This window comes from Triturus cristatus, chromosome 8 (genome assembly GCF_964204655.1).
Source record: "Triturus cristatus chromosome 8, aTriCri1.1, whole genome shotgun sequence".
NCBI lineage: Eukaryota > Metazoa > Chordata > Amphibia > Caudata > Salamandridae > Triturus > Triturus cristatus.
In genome coordinates this window covers 1618039609-1618058015 of record NC_140591.1, presented here as the reverse complement: position 1 = coordinate 1618058015, position 18407 = coordinate 1618039609, and the positions used below count along the sequence as shown (strand labels likewise).

General features: G+C 45.8%; 1 protein-coding gene across 2 annotated transcripts in view; it reads right to left on the bottom strand.

Moving 5' to 3' along the window:
• The window catches only part of ILK (integrin linked kinase), a 363205-nt gene that overhangs the window by 33980 nt on the left and 310818 nt on the right, over positions 1 to 18407 (bottom strand). For both annotated transcript variants that reach the window (XM_085623554.1, XM_085623555.1), the window contains 2 exons: positions 15308 to 15407; positions 14393 to 14523 (listed from right to left, as the gene is read on the bottom strand). In XM_085623554.1, coding sequence (XP_085479680.1) covers positions 14393 to 14523; positions 15308 to 15407 — 231 coding nt within the window. The remainder of the gene's footprint in view (positions 1 to 14392; positions 14524 to 15307; positions 15408 to 18407) is intronic.

Sequence of the window (18407 nt, the reverse complement as noted above, 5' to 3'; positions counted from 1 at the left end):
GCCGGAGAGGAAGGAGGTGTTCCAGCCCAGGGCCTTCTCTTGGATCCCGGCGTCGTGGAGGCGTGCTCGTAGTGTGCGGTGGCAGACCGTTTCGAAGGCGGCTTACAGGTCCAGGAGGATGAGGGCCGCGGCCTCTCCATTGTCTAGCAGGGTCCTGATATCGTCGGTGGCGGCAATGAGGGTAGTTTGGGTGCTTTGGTTGCTGCGGAACCCGGACTGGGACGGGTCCAGGATGCTGTTCTCCTCGAGGAATCTGGTCAGTTGTTTGTTGACGGCCTTCTCGATGACCTTCGCCGGTAACGGGAGCAGGGAGATGGGTCGGAATTCTTGAAGTCCTTGGGGTCTGCCATGGGTTTCTTGTGTAAGGCGTTGATCTCGGCGTGCTTCCAGCTCTCCGGGAAGGTTGCTCTTTTGAAGGAGATGTTGATGGTTTTCCAGAGATGGGGTGCGATGGTGGTGCTGGCTTTGTTGAACATGTGGTGTGGGCATGGGTCTGACGGGGATCCGGAGTGGGCGGAGTTCATGATCTTGATGGTGCCATCGTTGATGTTGGACCAGGAGATCAGGAGGGTGGTGCGGGTAGTGGTCGTGGGGGTGGAAGTATCGGTGGTTACCGGGGCGGTCGCGGTGTTGAAGCTGTCGTGGATGTCCGCGATCTTGCGGTGGAAGAAGGTGGCCAGCGAGTTGCAAAGGTCTGGCGAAGGTGGGATGTCGTTGGTGTTGGAGCTGGGGTTGGAGAGTTCCTTCACGATGTTGAAGAGCTCTTTGTTGTTGTGTGCGTTGTTGTCTAGGCGGTCTTTGAAGGAGGTGTTTTTGGCGGATCTGATGAGGTGGTGGGTGTCTGCGGGTGGCATTCTTGTGGGCTGCGTAGCTTTCCGGTGTTCGTTCGCAGATCCAGTTTTTCTCTAGCTTTTGGCAGGTTTGCTGGGAGGCCAGAAGGTCTTTGGAGAACCAGCTTGCTTTCTTTCTGGTGTGGCTGTTGGAGGGTTTCTTAATCGGGGCGAGGGTGTTGGCGCAGTCGTCGATCCACTGTCTGAGGCTGCGGCGTTGGGGTCAGTTGGGTGGGCTTTGGGCGAGGGAGGTGGTTAGCTGGTCTTCTGCGACTTTGCTCCAGCAGCGGTGAGGCATCTGTTGGGTGCGGTGGTGTGTGGTGGGTTTCTGGAAGGTGAAGTGGATACAGCGGTGGTTGGTCCAATGGAGTTCGGTGGTGTGGTTGAAGATGATGTGGGAGCTTGCTGAGAAGATGGGGTTGAGCGCGTGGCTGGCGGAGTGGGTGGGTGTTGTGACGAGTTGTCTGAATCCGAGGTTGGCGATCAGGGTGGAGGAGTTGGCGTTGTTGTTGTTCGAGGTGGAAGTTCAAGTCCACGAGGAGGATGTAGTCCGTGTAGGTGAGGGCGTGTGTACTGACCAAGTCGGCGATGGAGTCGCTGAACTGTGGCCGAGATCCGGGGGGTCTGTAGACGAGGGTTCCTGAGGGTGGTGTTGGGGTCGGTGTGGATCTGGAAGTGCAGGTGTTCGGCGGTGCTGAGGGGGTCATCGGTGTTTGTCGAGATTTTGAGAGTATTCCTGTGGACGATGGAGATTCCTCCTCCTACTCCGTTGGTGCGGTCCTTGCGGGTGATCTTGTAGCCTTCCGGGAAGGCTATGGCAATGTCGGGTGCCGAGGAGGGGTTCAGCCAGGTCTCTGTCAGCAAGGCGACGTCTGGGGTGTTGGTGTCGAGTAGGTCCCAGAGTTCAACGTCGTGTTTGCGGGCGGAGCAGGTGTTGAGGAGGATGCACCTGAGGTGGTTGGGTTCTTTGGTAGGTGGGTTGGCGGGCCGGATGCTGGCGAAGCTGCAGTTCCGGTAAGAGAAGGGCCCTTGGGTGCCTTCGGGGCGGCCAGGCAGCAGGTACGTGATCGTCCGGTGTTGAGTGCGTGGAGGGTGCTGGAGTTGTAGCAGAGGCGGGCGTCGTGGTGTTTGCGGGGGCCAGGTGTCCTGGCGCTGGGCGCGGTCCAGGCGTGGACGGGCGAAGACGGGCTTGCCTTAGGCGCACCAGTGCTGCGTCTGCTGCGCGGTCTCCATATGAGGGGATGTGGGAGGGAAGAGCAGCTGGGAGGTGGGAGCGGGGCAGCGAACGGGAGAGCAGGGGAGCTGGGACGCAGCAGCGCGAAAAACGGAGGGGGGAGCGGGCGGGTGTTACAGAAGGCAAAGTGGAGAGCACAGAGGGGAAAAACACAATAGTGCTAACACAGTACTAAATAAATGACAGCGCAGAGACAGAGCATAAATCAACAGTCAAGAAATCAGTCAAAGAAATGCGGGGCACAAACCAATGCGAGCGGCAGAAGCGGGCTCAGGGCACACAGGTAGTCATACTATTGTGTATGACTATGGAGAGTTCCTGCACTGGTCTGGCCTGAATCTTCCCCACTCTCCTTAGAGATGTTATAGCAACCAGGAATACTGTTTTGAGTGCAAGGTGTTCGAGTGAGGTTTTATGCATTGGTTCAAAGGTGAATTCAACAACCCTGCCAACACTAGGTTTAAATTACACTGTGGAGGGGGGTTACCTCCCTTGCTGGAAAAAGTCTTCGCTTCGTCCATAAACCATTTGATCAAAGGAAGCGAGAATATGTTCTGCATGTCTGAGGCCTGTAGGTATCCTGTGATGGCTGATAAATACTCTCAGCGAGGCATATAAGAGCTTGCATTCTGTTCGATATGTCAAACACTGGCCTATTAAAGTGTCTTGATGGAGCCTATGCTCCAATGTTTTCGATTGCCACCAGGTGATCTCTTCCATTTCAAGGTGTAGTACCTGCTGGTAGCCAGTCTATGGGCCTTCCTGATAATACGTAATGTGCTGAAATTCAGCTAATTCAGGAACCATGGTGTCAAATGCATCTCCCATGGGTGTGGATGGAGTACCCTTCAGGGTTGCAGGGCAAGCGTGTTTTTGTGTATTGGAATCTCCATGTGTTGTTGTTTCGACAGTTGTGTTAGGTGAGCGAACTATGGCTGGCGAGGCCATTGTGGCACAATGAGAATCTTTGTCATGTTTGAGATCTGGAACTTCTCTAGAACTGCTGCTGGGATCAGTAGCATTGGTGGAAAAGTTTATGCCAAGATATCGTACCAACTTATCGACAGGGTATACCTAAAAAACTCTGGGCAGTAGTGCCTGGATGCGAAGCACTGGCATTGTTTGTTTTCATCTGTTGTGAAGAGATCTATGTCTGGTGTGCCCCACAGACTATAAATGTGGTGCCTACTATTGACTGTTTTATATCCCATTTGTGTGTAGCGCTTGTCTGCTTAGACCGCCTGCTTGAACATTTTCTACTCCTAAGACATGACTTGCTAGGATCGATCTCTTCTCTGCTATGGTCTACTTCCAAAAGTTCTGATCTAAATGAGACAGTGGGTGAGGTACTATGCCCTCCTTCCTTGTTGATGCAGAACATTGCTGTGATATTGTCCAATTGGATTTATACCATTTTTCCCCTTATCAGACTTTCCGAGAAAGGGAATATGGTCTTTAGTTCTAGGAAGTTGATTTGTTTTATGGAGTCCTGCTCTCACCATAACCCCCTCACTCTTACTGTATTTGTGTGTGCTCCCCAGCCCACCATTTAGGTGTCTGTGATAATAATGGCTTGTGGTAGGGACTTGAGCATGTTCACGGCATTCCACCATCTCAACTGCTTGCTGACCTTGTCGGATACAACTACTAAATCCACTCAAGTGCCCGGACCAGGCACCCATGATCGTATAACCATTCCAGTAGTGGTCTCAGCCTGGCATTTGGAATGAGGTGGATCCAGGAAGCCCTCATGCCTAGCAGTTTCATCACCTTCCTCATTGTCAGAGCGTGCGACGTTTGGTAGGGAGTATTTGAGTGACTTTGGACTGAACCATCCATGTTGTAGGGTAAGCCCTTGCCAGTTGCGTGTTGTTTGCTCCCAGGAATGTTTTCCTGATTTGTGGCCAATTTTTCCCAACTTCACTGTAAACCCCAGCATGTGCATAAGGGACACTACCCTCATCACGCTTTCCTGGCAAAGCTGGATGGTGTCTGACTTGATCAGCCGATCTTCTAGGTATGGGTAGACATGTAAGCCCCATCTTCTGAGTTGCGTGGATATCACTGCCATTGTCTTGGTGAAGACCCTTGGTGCGGACTTTATTCTCAAGGGCAGGAACTTGAGTTTGGTAGATCTATGGTTGTTAAGTAGTCCCATTTATCTAGCAAATGGATTACGCCGTGCAATGTAGTCATTTGAAATCTTTGTGTCTTTACCTATTTATGAATTGCAGGTCTATGATAGAGCGCATTGTTAGTTCTTGCTTTGGCAGAATAAAGTAAATGGAGTACAAACTTTTGTTTCTCTCCTCTCCTGACACTATTTCTACCGTCTTTTTTGCAAGGAGCTCCTGGACCTCTCTGCATAGGATTTGCAGTTGTTCCTTCTTGTTGGCCTTTTGGTGTTTTTTGTTGTTGGTTTCTGAATGAAGTCTGTACAATAGTCGAAACAAATTAAATGTCCAACCCATTTGTCCAAGGAAATGTCTTCCCAGTTTCTTAGGAAATCCTTTATTTTCCCCTCTACAGGTGTGTTTGGACAGCGGGGGAGTGAATATCAAATCCCTCTATTCAAGATGCCCCATTGAACTCGATATACTGTCATGTAGCAGTTCACCAACTCACAGACATCGACTTGGCAGCATGCTCCTTCAACCTTAATCTTAAGACTTCTCTTGATGACTTAATGCCCTTGAGAGGGAGCAAAAACAGAAGGTCTTCGATCTTGGCACTTTGATTTTCTGACACCCTTCAAGTTGAAAAACAAAAGCATAAAGCCCTTGAGAGGAAATAGCAAAGTAACTTCCTGAAGGAAGATGCAGGTACAAAAAAACTCTGAAAAAGTAAAGCGTCACTATTTACCAAACAAATCAATGAAACAGAAAATACTCCCTGCACAATTCTTTTAAATTGTCAGTTCCTTAATAAAGCCTTCAGTTTAAAATCAGCCAGCTCTTGCTTCTCAGGAGTTTGTTGATAACTTATCGGTGTTTTTCATAAGGCATCTCGCATTTATCAAAATTCTCTAACACCACAGACACGGACCTGGACACCTCAGAGTCAACTTCAGCCCCAAGCAGAGAAATATGTTATACTCTTTTGTCAAGATCTCTTTAGAGGACTCGGAGAGAGTAATCCAAAAAGTTCATTCTGGTTCACCACTTGACCTGTGCCCATCTCATATTCTCAAAAGTACGTCCTAGTCATTGAATCCACAGATCAATGCTTTACTTAATCTCTCCCTTGAGTGCTATGTGCTGGAAGGAGGCGCTGGTCCTTCCAAGTCTATAAAAAAAATAATTAATTTGGACCCCTCATGCACTGTTAGCTACAGACCAGTCTCTCTTGTTGGAAGATGTTGCAATCAGTAGCTAATCACCAGATCACGAAGTTTGAGGTGAACATTGTGCTACATCCATCACAATCTGGGTTTAGATCCGGATTTAGCACAGAGATGGCACTTCTTAACATCACTGAGTTTAATTAAAACTCGCCTTGATATCGGCAACAATACCATTGTAATTCTGCTAGATTTATTGGCGGCTTTCGACTCAGTGTTGCATGCCATTCTCCTGCAAAGATTGGAAAAAGCAGGCACCATGTGGAAATGGATTAGATCCATTCTGTCCAACCGCAAACAAGCAGTTTTTCTACCCCCTTTTACATCAGATTTTCGCAAAGTCATTTGTGGTGTTCCTCCGGGTTCTGCCTCAGTGTGTCTATTCAACATCTTTTTGGCTCCTCTTGCTGCTATCTTTCAAGAGTGGGTATTAATGTGGTGTCTTACACCGATGACAGTCAGCTGTTTGCTTTTAAACACCTTGATGCCTCAGTCACAGACAATTTTCAGGGTTGCCTTTCTGCAGTGGAAGGTTGGATGCACAAAGGATGCCTTCGCTTAAACTCTGACAAATCCGAAATCATGCTCTTTGGTTCCTCCTTCCATACCAGGTCTGTTCCACCCTTGAGATGAGACTTCCCCCAACACCATCTACTACTATATAAAAAAAAAACATAGGGGTTACGCTACAGTGCCATCATTTAAGCCTTTTGCCAGTGATACAGCTGGAGTCTGCTTCTCTTTATTGAAAACCCTAAGAAAGATTCTCAAATACTTGCCAGAACACACTAGAAAGACTATTGTGCATGCACTAATCTCTTCAAGACTGGATTATGCCAGTGTCTTCTTCTGGGATAGCCTCCGGTATTGCTAAATAGACTACAACGAGTCCAGCATGCAGAAGCCAGATTAGTTCTGAACATTCCTAAAAGGCATTCCATTCGGAATAGTTTGAAAAGACTTCACTGGTTGCTTGATCCACCAATTCTGGTTACAGGAATATGCCCGACTGACTCACAGGCGGTCCGAGTTCGGGCTACCGGAAGCCCCAAATGTTCATCCACCAATTCTCCACTGCTATGTAGAAAGTGCTCGGACACCCAAGTATGCTTGAAATAAATTTTAATAGCTGAAAAACGACGCGTTTCGGCTAGCGCCTTGCTCACACTTCAGACTGCATTTCACTTTGCGCGTGATTTTAGCCACATCAGTTGAACATAATCAAAGAGGGACAAAACACCCCCAACGTGTATAAACCAAAATTACATCAATTTGGCGGCCATTTTAAAGTGTCATTTGTGGCATACTACTACTGCAATAAAAACGAAGCACAGTCTCCCACGCTTCATTTTCAAAACCCCCGGGTGGGCCAAGTCCCGGGGGCATTTATTAATGTAGCGGGGGCCCCCGCTGCCCCAGGGACCGCCACCTCCCCGGGGCTATGTAAATACTACGCAGGAGGGCACACGGCCCTCCCGCAGCCCCGGGAACCGCCACTCCCCGGGGCTTCCTTTTTGTTACTGTGTGGGGGGCCTACAAGGCCCCCCCCCCAAGCCCTGGGGACCGCCATCCCCCAGGACTTTTCTAAAATATTCGGGGGGGGGGGGCACACGGCCCCCCGCAGCCCCGGGGCCTGCCACCCCCGGGGCTTTTTTATTTTTTAAATTGACATGGGAGGGGGGGCTCGAGCCCCCCCACACGTCCCGGGGACCGCCACCTCCCCGGGGCACTAAAACTTAATCCCCTAATTGCACACTTGTCACATCAGGCCCCGCCCCCTCCCTGCACCACTGTGCAAACACGCCCTGTGGCGCATTTTAAGTTGGGGATTAATTCCCCTTCAATCCTAAGGGTCTCTGGGAGCCAACTAGCCCACCAGGTACCTCCAGTAAGCGCCACAGGGCTGCGTTGCAGAGAGGTGGTCTGAGGCCACGGCCCTTTTTAAACCTCTCTGCAACGCAGCTCTGTGGCGCTTACTGGAGATACCTGGTGGGCTAGTTGGACCCTAAGGATTTAAGGGGACTTAATCCCCCAACTTAAAACTAGCCACGGAGTGCGTTTGCACAGCGGTGAAGGCAGGGGGCGGGCCTGTGACAAGTGTACAAACGCGCTCCATGGCGCATTTTAAGTTGGGGTATTAGGTCCCCTTGTATCCTGAGGGTTCCTGGGGGCCAACTAGCCCACCAGGTACCTTCAGTAAGCGCAACAGAGTTGGGTTGCAGAGTGGTGTAAAAAGGGGCATGGCCTCGGACCACCTCTCTGCAACGCAGCCCTGTGGCGCTTACTGGAGGTACCTGGTGGGCTAGTTGTGTGAGTAACTGCATATGTCAACGGCAGTATATGTGAGTGCTGGGAGTGTATAAATGACTATATGTGAGAGTAAGTGATTGTGACAGCGGCTGTATAGATCAGTGTGTGCTTGTATTAGTTATTGTATAAGAGTGTAACGATCTGTTAGTATATGTTTGAATAAGTGAGGTGTGTGTGTATAACAGTATAGGTGAGTAAATGGGAGTGTGTTTGATTCTTTGCATGACTCACTAGGTGTGTGAGTAACTATGGATGAGTGGTGGTTTGTGAGTGTCTGGATAGATATAGGAGTGCATATAATGCCGTATTGATGGTTGACTGCATGTATGAGTGACTGTATGGATGAATGAGTGGATGTGTGTGTGTAGACCTAGGAATTAGTGAGTGGGTATGTACTAACCGGTATTGGTGTGTCTATGGTTTCGAAAATGGCAGTGTGTATTTTAGAGTGGGTGTATCAAAGGTTATATTAGGGTATGAGGAGGTGCATCTGATTATCACTTGGATGATGTCATCAGTGATGTCACTGACCATGTCATGAATGATGTAATATGTGACGTCATCAGCAGTGCATTGCGGGGGCGCGAGTTCTAGTTAGCTGAACTAACTATAATGGCCGAATTTCTCTGGTTTTGTACGAGTGAAATGTCCAACTATCTATAACGTCCCTGAAACCTGTGTTTTTTTCAGTGAAAAAAAAAAAAAAAATATATATATACATATATATATATATATATATATATATATATATATATATATCCGATCTCCAAATCGAATCACGAACCAAATACCATACGTGGATGAAGCAGTGGCATTTTATTAGCAGCAAAATATCACAGGACCAGTGTCCTCCATGATGCGTTTCGCTCCTCAGAAGGAGCTTGATCACATGAGATATATATATATCTCCCAGATTAATATGCTAGGCCAGCCATAACAGGCTCTTCATGCACAGGATTAAAAAGACCAGAGTAGGTGGGCGCCCATTCTCTTTCTGGCCCCAAAGCTCTTCAATGTCTTACCAAATCAGATTAAAGGTGCCACATTAGAGAACTTATTCAAGAGTCTCCTAAAAAAAAAAAAAACGTTTTACATGTAATCGCCGGAGGTTCAGGGCTGTATTTCGGTGGGGCATGAAGCCCGACTGATCCGGGTGGACCAGGTCACTGATCACTTTAATCAGTCGGTTGGCCAGCGCCTTAGCGAGAATTTTGGGTTCTGCGTTGAGAAGGGAGATGGGTCTGTATGATGCACATGCCAGTCTGGACTTGCCCTCTTTGTAGATTGTTACTATTGTGGCTACACGCTGTTTTTTGCCGGTACGACGAAAGAGACTTGACCAAGTGATTAGTTCGTGGTTTTCCATTGAAAAAGAGTTGCACCTTACATTGGAAGAGGTGGTCGTCTATATTTATAGCAGCGCGTGTTTCATCCTTTGAATGTGGCACTTGATTTTATCCTAAGCGGACTGCTGGTCTTTTTGAGAATTTCCTGTTGGCAAGTTGAGGCACCCGGAATTGTTTTGCATAAATCCTTCAATCACCCTTGTCCTGAGGAGGCCAAGATTATTTTGGAGGCCGAAACACGTCCGCGTTGACACATTACAACGAGGAGTCTGATGATATCATTTGATTGAATTTGGAAGTTATTATTCTTTACACAATCTTGAAATTTAGGTTCAGGAGTAAATAGAACCGATTGTGTGTGATAAGACTACCTCAGAGTGTACCTCCTGTATGGAATAGGTGGATACCTTGTTCTTTTTTGACTAAATGGGTGAAAATGAACGATTCATTATTTGTGATCTGTATAGGAAAATGGTTTGTTGTTGTTTTCGTCATTTGTATATGATTGTTGTGTATATAGATGTATATATAGTGCTTTTGAAAACAGTGCTTAAAATAGGATGAAGTAATTCCGGATTACAATAATTAAAATATGTAATCCTGCTCTCTGCGGTATGTGATTGTTTCTTGTTTAAATCATAAAAAATTAATGATAGGACATTGTTCCAATAATAGGGGAATTGATAGTCCTTTATTGAAAAGTATGGCTATATATGGATTCCTCCTTACCATTTTGCATATTTACTAGTACACGCTGGTTAGTGGCAGCTCTCCTCGCTCCCTACTCTCCATGAACATAGCCCTCAGCCGAGGGGCCAGTTTTTCTGGCGCTAGTTTATACAGCTCTATTGGTAGGCCGTTGGGGCCCGATGCCTTGCCCGCTTGAAGGCTTCTAATCGCTATTGCTAGTTCATCATTAGTGAATTCGCTGTCTAGGAGTGCCTGCTCCTGGAGTGGCCGGTGAGGGAGGACACCATCCCTGAGCATGGACTGAGAGTCCTCCTCAGTTTTATTGCGTGTGCGATTCGTAGATGATACTATAAAGGGCTGCGAAAGTGTTCACTAGTGCTTGCGGGTCCGTGAGCACGTGGCCATCTCTATCAAGTATTTCTGGCACTAATCTGGAAGTCATTTCTCTTTTGTCTAACCACGCCAGGAGTTTCCCGGCCTTGTCTCCAAGGTCATATACTCTGCCCTCCGAATCCCGTGCAGCAGACTTCGCCCTATCCGTTGCTATGGCCTTGTATTCGTCTTTTTTAAGCAGTAGGGCGTGTGTCTTTTCGGGCATAACCCCCTCCTCCAAACTTCTCTCCAGGTCAAGGACAGCACTCTCCACACTCACCAGGTCCTTCATTTTGTCTTTCCGTTTACCTGCTATTAGGGAGAGCACCTGCCCTCGGAGCACCATTTTAAATGCTTCTCACAGTATCTGGGAGGAGTCAACTGTACCCTTGTTCTCTTGGAAATAGTTATCCATGCTCTCTACTAGGGCCTTGCGTACAGCGGGGACTCGGAGGTGCCACAGGTTGATAGAGGCCACCCTGCCCTCCCATCTCCAGCCGAGCGCTACCTGCGTCCAGACTGGAGAGTGATCGGAGATACCCCTAGCTAGATGTCTTATTTCACGGATATTCGTTAGTTGTGTGGAGGGGATGATAATGTAGTCTATTCGTGAAAAGCTGTTGTGTGCCCCAGAATAGAATGTGTGTCGGATACTGTCTGGATGGAACACCCTCCATGCGTGTGCTAAACCAAGGTTTTCCAGGAAATCTGGCAACCATCTCGCCCCCGTTCACACATCACGTGGAGGAATTCTGTCTAGTTCTCCCGAGACCACGAGTTCAAATCTCCTCCCATTACCAATAGGCTGTCTGGCAGTGAGAGCAGTACCGTTCCAAGGTCCTTGAATGTCCAAACCTGCATTCCCAGAGGGACATAGACTGACAGGCAGGTGATCGTGTGCCCTTCCCACTGTCCCGTAATGCCTATATATCTTCCTAAGTCATCTGTCGAAATGGATTGGATCATGAGGGGAAGGGAGTGTCGCACCATTATTCCAACCCCACGAGAGCTGGTGGTGAAACCCGCATGCGCCGCTAACTTATACCCCCATCTATTTAGTACTTATTCAATTTCTTGGTGTTCCCCGGTGCCTCCTGCGCCTCTACTTTACCATTGTTAAAGAAATCCATTTCCTCCATCGACGGAGGACCCCTTCACTGCTTTTCCATTTCTGTCATGCCTGCCAGGTCAGTGTTTGCCCAAATAGTATTTTGTACCTGTGGGCTACTGTTTGTGGTTTAAAAACAAGCACGGGAAACAGTCCTTCGACTTATGGTTTCGAGGCAAACGGAACATGCATGCAGACCAGATGTTCGTCATTTAAGATGAACTTTCAGAGGCAATTTTGGGCAAAATTTGAAGAGCGTGCTCATGCTTTATAATAGTGTTGAGGAACCCTAGGGATCCCACTCCAATTAATAAACATTCTCCGAATTTAAATCCATCCTGACAAAAACCACAATAAAACCTCTCTCCAGCGTCGATCTCTATTTCTTCATCCGCTTTTGGGAATTGTTTGAGGACTCTTTAACGAATTTTGTCAAAAAATAAATGTCAGGAGACTTCCGATGCACCTCTGTATCCTATGGCAGAGAAATAAAATCTAAAATTTGGCCACATAGGTGGACATTGTGGGATTATGGTCTACCTCATAGGTACTCTGCCCATGTCAACCCCTAACTCAAAAACGTTGAGAACACTAGGAACAGTTCAGGATGCAACCACTAGATGGTGGAATCATGCAAAGCATGTGAATCTGGGAGAGATTTCAGGCTGCAGAAATTGAAATGCCAAGTCTCGCTTACCGAGTTCCATGTGTCAGTCATAACTAAACTGAGAATTTAGTTTGGAAGGCAAACTTGAGCAGTTCTAAAGTTTTAGCAGTTCGGGCTGGACTGTTCCCATGAGGCACAGGCTCAAGACTGATTTGCACATAGCTGTGTCTGAACTGAGGTCGCGAAGTGAGCTACAGAAAGATGATGGATTCAACCCAGATCTGCTACTGGGATGAGTGTCTGAAAAGTTTCAGCACTCAGACCATCATCTCTGTGTTTGCTCAGTTCTAAATTTCGCCACAAACTGCAGTCATCTCTTTATAGTTTCTTTGCTTCCACGTATGGTATAAATAATTGAGTGGGACAAGTGGTGACTTCTGAAATATAATCCACGGACAACAGCACAGACAGCTGCTTCGAATACATTAAGACCACTACATTTGATCAATTGTTGCTGCTGCTTAAGAAAGCATTAGGGATGGCAGGAACATCAAGGGCACATGTTGCAAATTTTGCCTGGAAAAAACCTTCAATTTAGGTAATCTCTCTATCTTGGAGAATAGAAAAATACAGTCAGATTCATCCAATCATGCTTATAACCAAATTGTACACTGACCGAATCAACTGCAATCTAGTCTTGGAATTCTTTAGTCACACAGGCCCAGGACATCCGCATCCAAACAACAAATCATTAGATGGGAGTTCAGCAAGTATAAAACACGTATGTGAAGGCCAATCACACATCCTCAACCACGGCTTTACAGCTAGGCTGAAGATTCTATTTGTCTCGTATGAAGAGCCGTCCCATTGAAGAATTTACATACATACACCAACACTATTACCTGGAAAACAATGTGGCAAGCAAGATGGTATTGTAACAAGCTGTTTTACTAACCAGTTTGTGTAGGGTGAGGTCATTTGGCCTATTCTAACTAAGCATGCAATCTAAGAAAAATATATTGCTGAAGAAATGCAAACCTACCTGTAACTACAGTTCTCCGGTGCTATTCTTCCTTTACCCCATATATAGGCTCCCAAATCTTGCATGACATTTCACATTTGATTTGGAAATCTAAGGCCTGGTGGCCACGGTACAACGTAGAGCGCAGTGTACTCTCACTGGCTAAAGCCTGGGTGTTTTAAAAAGAGAAGACTGCGATCCGAAAGTGACAGTGATTAGCCTGTCAGGCATATTGACGTTACATACTGATATTTTAAAATTATGATTGGAAATCCCAGCACATCGACTGGGAATGAGAAAAGGATGTGAATCTATGGAAGATCCAATTCTGGAGAAGAGCGAGACTTACACTAGTTAAAAGCGACTATAATCAACAAGGTGATCATGGATTATTGAGATGATTTAGAGAGGGGGTGAATACCTTCTAATGAATTACCATCAGGAAAACACCAGATTAAATTTTTCACATTAGTACCCAGGTGTGCCTCGAAACTGTGTACAGACTAAGATGACAGTGACCGGTACCAAGGGATCTGGGAAAAGGTGAGCGATTCAGGATGAGGCCAACCTCTGCGAACACACAGGACTAAATGGAGGTGGTGATGTGAGTGAAAGACTATCAGCTCTTTACAGAATCTGCCCGTTGCTGACACACACATTATCTGTTTATCAATTTAGCCAATGGATACACTGGAGGACTGAGGGATGAACCTGCATAACTGAGTATGCTGTAGATAAAAGAGTACACAAGCTCCCAACCCTATGAGCATGATCTGTCAATACAGAAGAGGCAAACTTCGAATAAGCAAGAGTTAATGTGATGAATACTGCCTATGGATCAACTAGGATGAAAACAAACTGTTGTGTTGACTAAAAATGTTTGATCATCCCAACACAGATTTCATTTCCTTATCAGGCCCAAGTTCCTGCCTGGCTGGGATCGAGGAGATGACATGGCATGATCTAGGCCTGAACTGCGTAGTGATCGCCCTCGCTACAGGTTTAGGTGAATATGGGAGATTTGCAATTGAGGGAAATTCCTAAAGTCGCAAAAGTCAAGGAAAAGAAGCGCACACCACAGTCCTTTTGAAATCAAGTAGTTCCTATCCTGAAATCAGGAAGGTGTTTATAAATTGTTGTAGAACCAGGGCCAAACATGCAGCAATTATTTTAGAACGCAGCCTAGCCAGAAATCTTAAGGTTAGTCTGAGCCCAAGCATTATTAAAGAAAGTGTCAGATGGGAAGTAAAAAAAAACATGTAAAACTGGACGAGTGCAATCTTGCTAGCAGAAGAGTCAATTGCGACAGTGGAGGAGAAATGGAAGCTGTTTTTAATCTCAATGTTTTAGTAAAGAAGGAACATCCTAGCAAACTGCAGACTTGGCATGAGGACTTCACAGTGATAAATATCTTGATGCATTTTGAAGATCCCCTTGAAAGAGTTTGAGAGTATCAAAATTCTGAGCACCTAAGCCTTTCCAGCAGTATATATTGCCACGTTTTCTCCCCCCAGCCCTGCTAGTTCTATCTCACCTTCATCCCAATTTCCATATTTGACAAGTCCGCGAAGGGCACCTCTCGGGTCACCAGCTCCCACAGGAGCACAGCAAAGCTCCACATGTCGGATGAGCGTCGGTTTATCTCCTCCGGCTTTTTCTGCAAAGCTGAAGACAATAGCTTAGAGTTAACGGCCTGGAGACATTCTGTGTTAGAAAGACCGAAGAACAATCCAAAAACATGCATTTTAGTCCAAGACAACACTAACTCTATAGTTCGCAGCGCAGAAAGACTTTTGGTTATTAGACGACAGACTCTGCCAGCGAACAGCAGAGAGCTGTTCATATGAATCGCGCGGGAATCTGCCCGGACATAGATTTGCTGGAAACATCAGTCAACGTCTGGATGAAGAGCAAGGCAGCCTTCCATGCAAACATCAGCTCTCCACTCCCTACTAGTGCAAGATTAAAACTGGGGAACGGGTCACAAGACGCTAGAATTTTGTGTATTAGTAGGAGACTGCACAATACGGGATAGACTGCATAGATCAAGTCTGAATCAATTGGCTGTGGAGAAACAGCAGCCGTGTCACCCTGCCAACAACAGGGGTACTCTAAAACATCAGGTAAAAACTGTAATAACATTGACAGCTAGTTGTCAACCCATGCACTGCCCTTACTCCTAATAAAGCGGCCAGAGTAAGGTAGAAATTATGCCGGTTATAAACCAACTTAATGTATAATAAACAACCACATTCAATGTGTACTTTTTGTGAACAATGAAATTGTCCACTTTTTCCCCAAGCAGGCCAGTAAGACCTATATTTCTTCAAAAAGTTTTTGGTTTTTTTAAGTTACGTTTTCCCTTTCTCTACATTCTCTGGTCTCTTCTACCAAATATTTCTTAAATAGCACGCATTGTGCACCGTACTCTTAAGCAGGGTTTACTCACCCTCCGGGGCCACCCATGCAGGGGCGTACATCCGCCCGGGGCACTGGAATGTTAGCTTCACATCCGCCATGCTGATACGGGCAGTCATGTCCTCATCTATCTGCATGCGTGACAGAACAGACAAAGGAAGGATACGACAGGTAAAACACATGAGATGGCGGGCGTTACTCAAAAGCAAATTACTGAAACAGATTATGATGTGGACATGCCTCTTCCCTCACTTGATCGGATGCCACTAGAACTCCATTATTATTATAATTTTTTTTTTTTTACAAATAGGACAGAGACTACACTTTGCTTTTAAGATGTATTATGTTATTTCCACCGCTGAAGACCTAAGATTTTACATCACATGAAGTGTAAATTCAAATACCACATAATATCGGCTGCACATGATTACCGCACAGTGTGGTAAGACCAATACATCGTATCTTCCCTCCTGAAATGCTTTTTTAAGCACCCCCCACCCCCATGTAGGATGAGCTCTATACATATGCATTCTGTGCAGTGGAGACTCGTTAGCAGGGACACAAGAAGCACAGACTTATTAAACTGGGACCTCCTTGGCTGTGTCAGCCTATGACCATAAAGCAATCTAGCGCGGTCATTCTCCTCTAAGTGGCAAACTGAGGGCTGGCCAACAACATAGTCAAGTAGACTTGCAATAGCCGCTCCATTAAAAATAGCACAGTGAAGTGTGGTCTGAGGTTTGAAAGCAGCAGTCAGAGAGAAAACAGATGTATTTAATTAGGACTTTTAAAAAGCGAAAGAAAACTAGCAAGGTAAGTGCCATGGGTACTAGAAGAGTTACTCCACGCGGAAGCAGAAACGTTCTACAATTTTCAGCTACAATAGTGGGTCACATTCCCACAAATGAACAAGCATTTGCAATGCAATAGGTCTCGCATTCTCACGAGTTTGAGTTATTGACATTGTAAGTGACAATGCCTTTTATTTATGTTTTGAGTTTTAAAATAAATAAAAGGCATTGTCATTTATGATACTAAAAGCTTAAACTCTCGCAAATGCAAGACCTATTGCATTGCAATAAGGGGCCTTCTCCACCGATTGTAAATATCAGACGAAGAGACCGGCCTGCAAGGTCTTCAAAGTAGTGAGAAATAGTGCAGTGAAGATGATGTGCAAGTGTAAATTACACAGACAAAGCGTGAAGTGAGAGTTACATATGATCCAAAGTATAAACACTAGCAATGTGCTCCAACACCTTTCGCTCTGTGATTACACTGTCGGGGCTCAGGAGGAAGAGGGGGGGCTATTTCCTGCCCTCTTCGTGATTTGAGTGTGCAGTGTGGCATTGCATAATGTCATTGCTATCTTTGACGTAATAAAAAACACTCCAGCTGTACCAAACCACCAACATACCTTGATATGACCTGGGATTACAAAGTCTCATTAATGTCTGTGACTGCCCTTAACATTAGAGGCCTATACTCTCTCACGGCTCATACCTCTTTCTCTTCTATTGAGCTACTAACAGAAGCTACTACCATGTTCCCACAATAATTCTCTTTGCCCACCCTCTCGTCGAGAGCATAGACTCGAACGCTTCTCACTGATTTAGTTGACCCAAGATTTGTTGCAAACCTTTGTGGCACGCAGAGAAAACACTGTGTAAGGAATGAGCAGTTCCTAGGGGTTACTAACTAGGACGGGGGGGAAAAGGGGAAACAACCATCTCCCTTTGCCAAGACACAAATTAAACACAGCACATGACATACATCAAACACACCCAAAGTACACTGTGCAACGAGCTATCTTGTGGCTCACAACAGTACTGTTGATTATTATATGTCACCCAAATATCCGACAGAACACAAACAACTGTCATGCATACAATACAGCTCCGACATACCATATTGTTGGCTATACCCAAATCCCAGCGGTCAGTTCCGTCATGAAATGCCACAAACAATTCACAGGAACACATTAAACATATGTAAACTGCACAGAATACAACTCCGATATTTCACATGGTCAAGTAGTATGATCTATTCAAATCAAGAATTGAGGCGTGAGAAGGAGCTGTGATCCATTCAGCTTCCTATTAGTCAGTCAAAATCAAAAGAGAATGGATCACTTGTACCTGCAGCCAGGGTCCATTGTGTTCTATCCGTCAGTACTTCAAGAAGTAATTTTAAAAAACCTCATTCACGCAGGTAAGCCATGTGGCGGTTGATCTTGGTTCTACGACTTTGTTAGGTGCGTGACAGCATCATCATTAGGTCTCTTTTTGTATATGCTTCCTCCACCTGGAGGGAACCACTGGTTTGTACTGAGTGATCAGAGATTGATGGTGAGTGAGAAGTGCTCAAGTGAAAAGTGGTGTTTTAAAAAGTGATCCTCATACTACCTAGAGATACCATTTTTATTCCATTTGGTGTATGTGAGGACTGTATAAAAAGGCGATGATCGTTCAGTGACGGACTGGTTAGGAGTCCACCGCACTTTCGTAGTCCAATTTAGTGGTCGACATGTTTCAGCCCCCTATGTGCCCCATAAGGGTCGTTGGGCTTTCTTCAGGACCAAAGAACAGTGTGACAATTGGGTGTTGTCCAATATTAATAGGTCAGAGTAAATACTCTTAGGTAAAGGTCGATAGTACCTGAAAAGAGAGACAGACAGTAATAAAAACTAGTGTGATAAGCTAAATTATAAAAAGTTTTGTGAAGAGATGCTGATGTATGTCCTTGTTCAACTTGAACATGTAAAATAAGCAGACTAGAGAAAAATGGCAATTCTTTGTCTTGTTAAGCAAACAGTAAAAATGGCAAGTCTTTAAATGCTGTATTGTTTTCCTAACGTTCTAGCGACTATTATACAGAAGCGAGCTAACAAATAGGGTTGTGTGTGTAACCCGGACAAGGTTCAATGTTTTTTGCCCTAGGGTGTTGCTCAGGAGTAGTGAAGCTATGTGTAGTTCATAGGCGCTTTGTGGTCAGTATATTCAACTCATTTAGTCGAACATTTTAGAAAACGCATATTCAATGCATAACTGTAATGATATGGGGGATTCTGACAGAGTCACGTGTGGGCCCGGTGCGGTAAGATGATCCGAATGTTACGGTTGCAACGTGTAAAA